Source organism: Polyergus mexicanus, unplaced genomic scaffold (genome assembly GCF_030449975.1).
Source record: "Polyergus mexicanus isolate NDT 795.1 unplaced genomic scaffold, iyPolMexi1.0 SCAF_1, whole genome shotgun sequence".
NCBI classification, from domain to species: Eukaryota; Metazoa; Arthropoda; class Insecta; order Hymenoptera; family Formicidae; genus Polyergus; species Polyergus mexicanus.
In genome coordinates this window covers 14,419,847-14,431,977 of record NW_027223321.1, presented here as the reverse complement: position 1 = coordinate 14,431,977, position 12,131 = coordinate 14,419,847, and the positions used below count along the sequence as shown (strand labels likewise).

The following is a 12,131-nucleotide window of genomic DNA, read 5'->3' as shown; positions in this document are numbered from 1 at the left end:
AAACATTCCACTTCTATTGTTATAGGTGAAAAAGTGGATATTCACATTATGAAAGACGCGCCGGCAGGTGAATGGACATACCTTTCTACCGAGGTAACTGACAAAAATGGTAGGATAACTTACAAAATACCAGATGACAAAATGTTAGGTTACGGACTCTATCCAGTAAAGATGGTTGTAAGGTAATGTATTTTCTTTTTGAAATTATAAATAGATATTAATCAAAATCATTAATCAAGGAGAAAAATTAACATATATAATAATGCAACAGATTAAAGTTTTTATAAATGATTGAAATTAATCAGAATTAATAAATAAAATTGAGGAAGATCGAAATTAATGTTCGATTATGAATGAGAGTCTAAAGCTCTAAAGTATGGATGAAAGTGTGAAATGTGAAGATCAGTGAATGTGATGTAAAAACAAAGATAACTGTAATTAATATAAATTAGTATGTGAATCTCTTTTGTCTAATTTATATTTTTTTATGATAAGAAATATAAATTCTTCTAATCTCTCTGAACTAATATGCGTTTACAGGGGAGATCACACATCTGTAGATTTTTTCATTGCTGTAATACCACCGAAAACTGAATGCGTAGTTTTCAGCATAGATGGGTCTTTCGCCGCCAGCAGATCGGTGAGCGGCAAAGATCCGAAAGTTTGGGCCGGTGCCGTCGATGTTGTGAGGTAACATATCACAAAGACGATTCTTTGTTGAATTTACAATCTTCTCTCTTGAGGAAAAAAATTTAAAGAAAAAGGCGAACAAGCATTGTTTAAACAAAGTTCTTTTCTGTTAATATTTGCGATAGACATTGGCAGGAATTAGGTTACCTCATCATTTACATTACTGCGAGACCTGACATGCAACAGCAAACAGTGATTTCCTGGCTATCGCAGCATAATTTTCCTCATGGTCTCGTCTCGTTCGCCGACGGCCTGTCCAGAGATCCGCTCGCCCACAAAGCCGCCTACTTGAATAAGCTTGTTAAGGTTCGTGAGAATAGCAAACACTGACAATAGAAATAGATAATGAAATGTTCATGATTGATCCTACAATTCTCACGATCAGCGAGAATAATTTTTTTCGTAAAGAATTTCATTTCGAAAGATATCTAGATATTTTATCAATAATTCTCTTCTTACAATTTTTGATTCCGATTTCGTCAATTTTCACGCGATTGCATTTGCTACAATAAACTGAACGTGGTTGACAGGAGCACGGAATGATAATTCATCAGGCGTATGGCAGCGAGAAGGACATTAGCGTGTATACGGCGATAAACCTCAAACCAAGCCAGATCTTCGTCATCGGTAAAGCGTCCAAAAAGCATCAGACCCTGGCGACGATACTGTACGATGGCTATGCCGCCCATCTGAGCACGCTGCAAGCGCATGGAGGTTCACGTCCCGCTCAAGGCAACGCGCGTATGGTGATCCCCAGGGGTCAATTCGGCTTGCCGGGACAAAATACTTCTTTGCGTCGACGTAGGTGAGTTTTCCGTAGATGATTTATTCCGCCAATTAATAAGAAAGAGGGATTTTTTACGTTTTGCCAAAGGGAATTAAATATCTTCTTGTCATATTCTATTGTTATTGTTTTGTTACGTCGAAAGCGGTGTACATTTATTGAGTCAGTTGCACTCATATAGCCACGATTATGAAACTTTCTTCATTGGAAGTATCAATTATATTTCTGCTCTTATCCGTGTTATATATTTTCTACTCTAATTTCTAATTATATATTTTTTTTCTTAGCAACATCAATATAGGAAAATTTTTCATTTTTGAAATGTCATTTTATCCGTGAATACAGGGTACGATTTGCTTGTTTAAAAAAAAAATTATTTTTTAATAATCTAATAATTAAACAGATATAAAAAAAATCGAGCTATATATTTTATTTTCTTCTGCGCAATACAATCTACTATAATTATGAAGAAAAAATATGTATGTAAGCAGAAGCGAAATTCTGTCAACTAAACTTGCTCAAAAACCATATTGCTGAGAATGGAATGCAACTGACTTTGAAAACTGACTTACTACACGAAAAATATATAATCGCGTGAAAGCGGGTTTATTAAATTCTCTCAATCCTTTGTTGCTGGATGTTGCTTTAGAGAGCCGCTATTTCATGATGTTACCTTACAAGGCAGATTTCTCTCGCTTCAGTATTTTTTGTCAAAACAGTCGTTAAATTGTCCTCTGTTCAAAAATATTCTATAAATTATCAGTTTAACAACAATCAGTTTAGTGAGTTGTCCAATGAATTCATTTAATCTTAATTCCATCAATTTTCCGGAAGATGTATATTCGAAAGTTTACTCTACACTCTTATATTCTTAAAGTCAATTGTGATTTATTTAATATTATTATTAAAGAAAGATAGATGCATTAAATAAAAATGACGTCACATTTTTTACTATTTAATGTAGTTTCGCTTGGCGTATATTGGACTATTTTTTTTTCTTTTTTATTTATCGCAGTCAGAGACAAAAAAGAGTTGAGAAACAATACGCTGAACGGCATTCGCGTACTGAATTGTCACGCAAGTGACAAATGCATGCGTGCGTGGGTGTGTGTGTATGTATGCGTGAAAACGAGCACCGGCTATGTTCCAGTAACGACACAGCGGTGAACTCCCCGGCGCGCAACAGCGTCTACTTAAAGCGGAAAATCTACCTTACTCACATCTAACACACGCCTATAATCTACGTACAATTTATTTACTCACATTGGTAATTATCTACAACCGTCTACTGCTCTTACTCTTCACTGTAGGCGCCGATTCAAGTTACTATTTGAGTGGCAAATGATTAGCTACCGTAATCGTTCTCTAATTTTTATATCGGCAAATAAAATTTCGGCAGTCAATTAAACGAATATTATATGTCGTTCGCTCAAGTAAATATTTGGCTTAAACTCGTAAATTCAATTAAAAAAGCAGAAATCAGCGCCTACATTCTCCGCTTTTTCCTCAAATCTTTCGTAGCACGATCTTATTGGTAGAAGGATTATACACATACATGTATATATAAGATTACGATTAGGTCTATGCCGTCATCTTTTTATACGTAAAGACAACATGTATGTAATACGAAATTAATGAGATAGTTCTTTTCCATAGAAAAAAATTACTTTTCTCTTATCATTTAAAAATCGAGCTTTTCATCTCTTCCCCTTTTTTTCGAGAGATCGCCTCGAGATTTATTATGACCAGTATACAAAAGAATCAACAGCGAATGTTATTTAAAATTGTATAAATAACGCGTGTTGATAGATAAAATATATATATTAAAAAATGAAGATAGATAATTAAATTATAGAATATTCTTTCTTTCAGTGGTGTGAAATTGTTATGATTGTCACGATTACCGACCTAGATCAATGTTTTAAATTAACTTCTATTACATATAATAATATTATTATTATTATTATTTATTAATTCTCTTATTTACTAGTTGTTTTTCTTTTAAGAAAATCTTTCTGCTATTAATGCGCGCTGCACCGTCCCCATGCTATTCTAGTCAGTTAAAGCAGAATGCACCAACGAGCGAATTTCCCTGACCAGTCTCTTGATTGCAGGTACCTGCTATGAGGGATATGTCGCGTTGTCAGCGTAGTTAAATATCGCACTCTGTCTCTCTATCTCTCACTCGGCGAAAGCGACTCTGTTGTCGTAATCCTACGCTCAAACTTATTGTTTGTATCTATCGGCTAGTGCATACATGTCCAGGATTTGTGGCTAATATGACTGCTCTATGACCGCGCCTCTCTATAGATACGTCCGGGAAATAGAGAAACCGTTTTCGTTATCTTCCCGAAAAACGAACAGGTCTCACTTTAACGACGAAGGTAAACCGTCGTCTCACGTTTCCGCCTGAAACTTGTTAGTTGAGTGTTTTGTGTTACAAAATAATGCTAAATCCACCACCTAGATCGTTTCATATTTTTGTCTACTGAGAATTCTGATATTTTAATCGTTATTTAAATTGGAATGTTCACAACTTGTATTATGATCAAAAGAGATAATGCATAATTATATTTTTATAAGATAATTAATGCTCTTTTATATATAAATTGGATCAAAACGTATTTTAATGTATATAATTAATGCATAAGATTTCAATTTATCTTTAAATTTATTATTACTTTAATTATATTAATATATCACGAATATATTTCCTTGATTTAGTTTCATTAATGTGATCCCATACGTGAATAATATTTTAATTATGATATATAATATCAATCGATATTTAAAATATTAATTAGAATAAACATACGATCTAATTTTTTTTTTAATATGATATATTAGAATTTACAAAACTTTCTTTCTCTTTCATCGTGTCATTTAAAAAGAATTTAGAAATTGAAAATTTTATATATTTTATAACAAAATATTATAAGTTGTGAATTTCTCCAAAACGATTTTTTTGAGTTGATAAAAAAAAAACATTGTTTCTACATTGTATAATTATTTTTTTGAAAAAGTTTATAAAAAATTTTAACCATTATATTACAAAATTTACGTCAAAATTTATATCAATCGAATGTGTGCATGCTTGATATGAACAGAAATTAATTAAATGAAAATAAGAATAAAAATAATGGAATGATCTCGAATAAATGATTTCTTTGGTGGTAGATTAGGCTGAAGATTGTTGCTTGTCCGCAAAAGGACCGTACAGCAGCACGAATAAAGATGCCATAGATTTACAAGAGATATGTACTTACATGCACGATTATTGCATTACACGTGAATGTTCAAGTTTTGAGAACTCACGCACATACATACGTGCCGTGTGATTTCCATTAAAACACTGACAAACTCCTTCTCATCCCCAATCATGCGTTCGCTCTGCTGTGTACCCATATCATATAATACATAGGTATACGCTATCGATAAATCTCGTCTCTCCGAGCAGTTCTGGTTCGTTCATCAGCATTGCATTCCGTAGGTGACGGTATCACGGGACAAACGATAGCGTACGTTAATGAGAGAAAGCAGTATCAAGGATTACGTACCGAAAATGTAAGACTCTAGGCCCAATTCTTTGTTAAGGCTTTTCTTAAAACGTGCTTTGTAGAAATTGATGAATCAATTAGAATTCATTCCATGTGAATTAATCGTTTCGCCCCACAATTGCCCCGCTCTTTTTTTTTTTTTAGAGCAAAAAGAATTACTCTTTTCGCTCTTATACCTACTTATGGTTCTCGTCGTAGTACTGGTAGCCAGCGCGAATGTGCGAAGAGTCGATGTCTTTACCACGCATTGATTGTACAATACTAAATCTTCTTTGAGTAAATTGTTTCGGATGTTAAGAAATTCTTCGTGTGATTACAAATAAACCTGCATAAAATATAATTTCTAATTATATTCTAACATATAAAATTTTTGTAGAATTATAATCTTTTTGTTTGACAATTACAAGCTCTTGGATAGAGATCAGACGCGTCTCGCTTATGTCAGTTGAATGTTTTTATAGTGCCACGATTCTTCTTCCTTTTCCCCTCTCTGATTATTTTCAAGAACAACAGATAATAAATAATCGCTGTCATCCATAGAGCGGACAGGTGTCTTCCGTCTGCATCTGATTCATTATCCATTAACGCTTCGGATGTTACATCACGCTTTCCAGCAGTACAAATGTAAAACACCCCGCTTTCTCCATTGTGCTGTTTTCATTCATCCGCTTTCAATGGCGATCTATGTCCACTTTACTCACAAGCGAGTTAAACTTCAATATGAAGCGCACTATTCTTTACGGGATGCGCGGCAATATATGGTATACGAGCACATATAGAGTGCTCTTTATGAAATTTTCAGAGAACATTTCAATAGCATATGTCGAATACTGAGAGTGAAAAAAGAACCTAAAAACATTTAAAAAATTTTACTTCCTCGATCAATCTCTACTTCATATTATCTCGTCATATTTAATTTCTGGTTTGATTATTCAAACATTCGATTTGAAAAGATAAAAAGATATCATAAAATATACCTTCTATGAAATTTTTAAAGTAAAAGAAGAGAAAGTTCGTTTTCCAAATATCTATCAAAAGAGATACATGATTTCATATATTTTTTCTCGCATCCTGTAAATATTTGTTGAAATAAATATCTGTATATAGGATGTTGAAAAAGTATGTGTGTTAATTACAACAGCAGCAACAACAGAAATGAACAATGTGGATTGACAAACAGCAAATCATCAATCGTTTTCAGCCTAAGTGTGATAGAGGAGGGATAAATGCATTATCGCGCTTTTATCCTGATGTGATAAGCAAATACGAAAGATACATCACTGCTGCTTATTGCACAATACGTCACACGGTATACAGAAGCGGATTGCGTAATATTGTATATTGTGCTTGATGAAAAAATAGCACAAAATTATATATAATAATTTTAAATTATTTAAATGAATTTTCAATTACTTCTTAATTGATGTGTAAGTCGATCCTTTTTCTCTATCCATTATCGATACTTATGCTATTTTTATCGCATACGCGTAATTTTTTCTTTAATCCATGATTGGAGAAAGTGTTATTTCTTAAGATATTGTTTTAAAATCCGTTTCTGTCGCACACAATCAATACATCTTAATTAGACATATGAATAGTTTCAAGAATGCAATTATTGCATTATATTATACATTATATTATACATTATGGTATTATACGTACTGTCAATCGCACTGATTCGAATGATAGTACGTCAAATGCGCATGGAAATGATCAAGTTATCGAGATGGCTCTGGGAACGCGATGCTTGAACCTTCTTTCTTCCTAATAACTATACAATTTCAAAAAATAAGAATAAAGCTATCTAATAGCGAAAAATCGAAAATAAAATAATTATCCATCTTCTATATACAATATATTAATCAATATACAATATAATAATATACATATTATTCTACATACAATAATTAATCGTAAAATTTATCAGAGAAATTTATTTTGAAAGAATAGCATGTATTGATGATCAAGATATACGTGTATACTCTAAAGTATTATTCTATCTTTGAAAATAAATTTTTTGAAATAAAATCGATTTCTATATCGGGAAGAATTGGCGTTCCTCGGTTATCTCGAGGAGGAAGTTTACGATCGTTTATTAATTATCGCCGATATTGCGACAGCTCTTTTAGGACAGCAAAGCGTGCGATCTCGCAGCCACCATTGGGCAAGGCGCCCTTTCCCTTGGAACGATCCACGAGCGTGGGTCCAGGATCGAGCAACGTTCACCGATCGGCGGCGACTGAGAAACTCTGACGATTCGCGCGCTGCCGCTCGTTCTTCGAGTCCCGGCTGTAATTTCCCGCGAAGGAAGGACACGATTCTCGGTTCCATATCCTCTTTTATTCCGTTCCTTTCTTCCCTCGTTTCATCGGGATCCTTACTCCGTATAATAGTCTTATATAAATCTTTACGTCCTCGCGTTGATCCCATCAAGATTGTGATTTTTGCGATATATTGCGCAGATTCTTCTTTACTCTTCTCTGTTCTTTATAGATCTTCGATGACGTTAGGCGTTACCGCCCCATCTTTCGTGATATCTCTCATATCGTAAATCCTTGGTCTAGAAAGTTTCGTAAATTTATATACATATATATATTCTATATATAACGATAAGAATATACTGTGTTTTTATATATTATAGACTTTTATTCTTCTTCTCGATCTTAATCATTTTTAATTTCACGCGAGTGCTAGCTCTTAACGTTTTGTGGTGTCAGAAAATTTCCATCCATTCCCTTTAGAGATCTGCGAATATTAAATGTGAAAAATTCCTCAATTCGATTTTGCGAAAATCTCTTTGTTATGTAGATTACATAAATTCTGTAACTCGATCGTATGACTTTTATTATACGGGATTAGCAAAACTCTCGTATTATTCCAATAAATAAAATTTTATTTATATATATACAATATATATATATATATATATATATATTTTTGTTGTTGTATATTTAGCGCCATTTTTACACTACAATTTATTATAGTAATCTTACGCTTACATGGAACAAAGATATTTATTTATTTGGAATATTTTTTTATTTTCTTTTTAATATAAAAGCGAGTGAAATAAGAATAAAGATATAAATCGAAAGAATAATAGAATTTTGTTTAGCGGAATAATGAGCCGAGAGAATGAGAGAACTTGTTAAAACTGTTACCTGAGTCTCCCTATTGTTATTAAGAAGACGTAATCTAATGTTATTTGTGTGATACACACTGAGACACACGCTTAGACGTAATTAGCGTTAAGATCTATTAGGATTCTATTCATTGCCAAGAGCGTTATAAAGAGATGTAATACGTAATGCTCTGCAAAGTTCGTGCCAATTTCTTTAAGGGCTATTTTCTCCTCGCGCGAAATATACTCGCAAAAAATGAGACAGTTTTAAAGTATAACGATGTAACGCATTGATTGATAGATTATATACTTGTTATACGCGTGCGATTTTTTTATCTGCTTGACTTTACAGTTTAATTTATAGTACATCAAGATAAAAGATTATAGTGTCGTTATAAATATTATTTATTCGCGACGCAGACTGAGAGAATGTATTTTATTAAATCGGCCGATACAAGATAAATATTTGTATCGAAGAAGATAATAATTAAGACCGCAGTATTTTTGTAACGGTAATTTGAAAAAATACGATTATTTATAATCAAAAATAATGATAATGCGAGTGCAATAACAATATTGATTTGAGACAAAGATCTTTCCATATTACTGTCTCTATAAGATAAATATAAATGAGTTTTTATATTCAATTCTTCACAGAATAGTAAGTTTTTGGAAATAACGCGTATATCGACAAGTATTTGTGCATTTAATGGCGACGCTGGGAGATGTACCTATCTTACATTTATAAAGCGAAGCATCGACATTGTTTAGACGCGCGCGCGCGACAAGCGGTACAAAGCTTCCCTCTTATTATATAGTCGCGTAAAGCTGTAGCTGATGATGTAAATAATGTTAGATGCTGTGTAAATAACTACTGTTATTCGTGGATAACGTTAGGTCGAGGGTCGCGAAATGTCATATTTACGTGATTAGCTGCTAGATGCTTCGTCGAGGAAAGCGATGTGGAACGCGATGTGTGAACGACTTGGAACTGAAATGAATCGATGCCCTTTTGATTTCTGTTATTATATAAAATACCAAGTTTCTATTTATCTTATCCTGCCTGTAAATTCTCCCGAATCTCGCACTGTACGATGATATTCGCAGAAAGAAAAGAAAGATTTATTTGTCTCAGTTCCGAGTCGCACCAACGATGAATGGGAGGAATAATGGGATTGATCATAATCAACATGGTGATCCTCATTAAGTTTAAATCTATTACAATCAACGTTACGAAACAATAAAATCTTTCTTATGGGCACGATTCCACCTACATGGTGTCCCATAGATCTTGCATCGATAACGAAATTTTCACAGCGAAATTATTTTCTACATTGATTTCTTTCTTAAAAAAGAAGTTTAACTAACGATACTATTTTCTTTCCATTTTCAAAAGATTGCCAGGTATATAATTTTTTATTTTTTATTTAGGTCATCGAATCCTAAATTATTGTACCATTTTAAAATATGTAACTTTTAATTTAAAGAAAAGTGATAATGTTGTATTTTTATTGTTCTAAGATTATTGTTATCATATAATATCTCAAGAGTAGAGATAGATGAATATATATAATTTCTATTGATAAAGAGCGAAAAAAGTTTACGCTTTTCAAATAACATACGAATATTGAAGTAAAATCAGACGAGAGACAAGACAGCCTTGCGTTAATGATCAGGACACCCTGTAGAACAGGATCGAGCGCGACAAAGGAGACGGAGATTGATCTGTTGCCATCATGCCATCTTGTGCTACTCGATGATCTTCTCGGATCATATTAATCTCCCGATTCTAAAGGAAGCATTACGTATTGCTCAAACTGCTATACTAGTTGTCATGCTTGCATTACGCAAGTCAACATTATCATTAAATATTGACTGTTTGTATTGTTGTAATATGGCATGAGAATAGTGTTATATATATATACACACACAAACATCTACATCTAACGTGAACAATACGTATATGTATACAACAAGTTGCGAACTTGGGAATATACGCGATACACGTGTATAGGCATGTAGTACGCGTAAAACATATATGTATTCTTTTACTGGATGTCCGTAAAATCCTCGTGTCGAAGAGAAGTGCGTTTAATGATCTTCCATTTTAATTCAGTATGTCGCGGATGGCACAAATTTCGAAGATAATTTCGGTGACAGGAAACTCTTTCAAAATACTGACTTTGATTAAACGCGTTATTACCGTCAGTGATGAGAATAGAAATAACAAAAAAAAAGAATACAAAAAAATAGCAGGAAAATCTGGATTTAAGATTGCACCGACGTTTCCTTTGTAATAATTAGTCGGTCATTGATTGTGAAATCGATTACTCTCTTTATGTATGAAATTAAATAATCAAAAACAATTAATCTTATTTTTGTAATTGGATTATTTGCTATTAAGGTCAATCAGTTGCAAGCAAAATTAACAAGCGCCACTACAAAAACTCATAAGGTCTAAACAATAATGATCATTAAACTTGATTGTAATAGAAAACCAATTAGTCAAATAATTAAAGATTATCTCTGTCAATTATATCTCTCTAATCGGTATATATCTGTGTTAATGTTGATGCGTATAAGCGAACTTTATAAAGCTCGACGAGAGAAAGAATGGGCTGAAACTCACTCGCTCATGTTGAATTAAAATACTCGTACAAAGACACGTGATTTGGCGGACACTCCGTAAAAATAGATGAGCGACTGCAAGAGATATTTTACTTATACATCATATATAGAAAGAAATGCGTGCGCGAGCGCGCGCGCGAACGAAATCACTATGTGTACTAATCGATGTAATGAGAATTATATTTTTATTAGAGTACACATGAAAGTGACGAGGTACTGTAATAATAAAACCTACCTGGAAGTCAGTGTTTTGTATTACGCGCTCTCGCTCTAGTGTGTAACAATTGTTTTATATATATACAGATATATATAATGATGTTAACGAGCGATTCCGTGTGAAGTTTCTCCATCGCAGCGCGGAAGATGTCACGTTTCCTTTTCTAAATGAAGGGAGATGAGGGAGAGAGGAACGCTTAGCGGACAAAACTGTATTCCACTTCCTTCATTAGAGACATTAATAAATCATGAATCATTGTGATTTAAGTATTCCTTTTATATCCGTTCTCTCCTTTCGCTGTCATTAACGCATTACTCGCCAATCTCGTACTTTTGTTACAGGAAACTTCATACTTTTGGAGTAAAATTCCCTCTTCCCCCCACCCCTCATAGGATCTCTGTGGAAGATCTACAAAAAATTAAATTGATAACTAAAAATTTATATATGTGATATCATAAAGTTATATACAGGGTGTTTCGGATCACCCGTCCTTTTATTTTGAAAAGAGATGATGCTAGAAGTTGGGACAAACATATTTACCATAAAAGCCTATCTAGAGTTTCTGATGATGATATTTTTATTTTTGGGAAACCCTCGGAAATATCGAAAAGGAGTCAATATACATATATTGGTTTCCGCATACAAGACGGGGGGAAACACTTGGCGCGCGGCAAAAGGCGACGCGGTAGCCAATAAATTTTTCGCTCTAATGGAAAAGTTGTAAGTTGATTGGCTACCGCGTTGCCTTTTGCTGCGCTGCAAGAGTTTCCGTATCCTATGTACAGGAATCAATATCAATAGTCGCTGCCCTGCTATCTTGGTGTTCATATCCGTCATACTAGAACTTTCAATCCTTCCTCTTTAACCCCGTGACAATAGGCTTCCGTCCAGATATTTCCTACATCTATCACGTAGGGCTTAAGGTGCATTCAGAGATCCTATTCGTGGAGTGAATTAGTTTTTAATTGACTAATCAGGACAAAGGGAGCAATAATTTCTTTGTCTTGATTGGTCAATTCAATACTACTTTACCCCACAGATAAAAGTTTCCTCTAATAGACTACGTTTACACGTCACCCCTAGTCTGGTTTAATACATCCGTAGTTCTAAGGCTGGCCAATCACAGCTATTCCTCTG

General features: G+C 33.6%; 1 protein-coding gene and 1 long non-coding RNA gene across 11 annotated transcripts in view; one reads left to right on the top strand and one right to left on the bottom strand.

Moving 5' to 3' along the window:
- Rdgb (retinal degeneration B) overlaps positions 1-7,860 on the top strand; it is a 30,164-nt gene extending 22,304 nt beyond the window's left edge. For 8 of the 10 annotated variants that reach the window (XM_070303008.1, XM_070302997.1, XM_070302977.1 and 5 more), the window contains 5 exons: positions 26-182; positions 541-690; positions 816-996; positions 1,221-1,495; positions 7,152-7,860. In XM_070303008.1, coding sequence (XP_070159109.1) covers positions 26-182; positions 541-690; positions 816-996; positions 1,221-1,495; positions 7,152-7,284 — 896 coding nt within the window. In that variant the 3' untranslated portion in view covers positions 7,285-7,860. Of the gene's footprint in view, positions 1-25; positions 183-540; positions 691-815; positions 997-1,220; positions 1,496-2,624; positions 2,742-3,588; positions 3,859-4,964; positions 5,039-7,151 lie in introns of those variants that run through there. The other 2 variants (XR_011447457.1, XM_070303016.1) reach the window with 2 other exon arrangements.
- On the bottom strand, positions 6,959-11,609 carry LOC138937101 (uncharacterized). The gene is made up of 3 exons (XR_011447458.1): positions 11,535-11,609; positions 11,013-11,402; positions 6,959-7,776 (listed from the first exon to the last, which is right to left on the bottom strand). It is a non-coding gene; the product is annotated as an uncharacterized lncRNA (long non-coding RNA).
- Between the last annotated feature and the right edge of the window lie 522 nt (positions 11,610-12,131).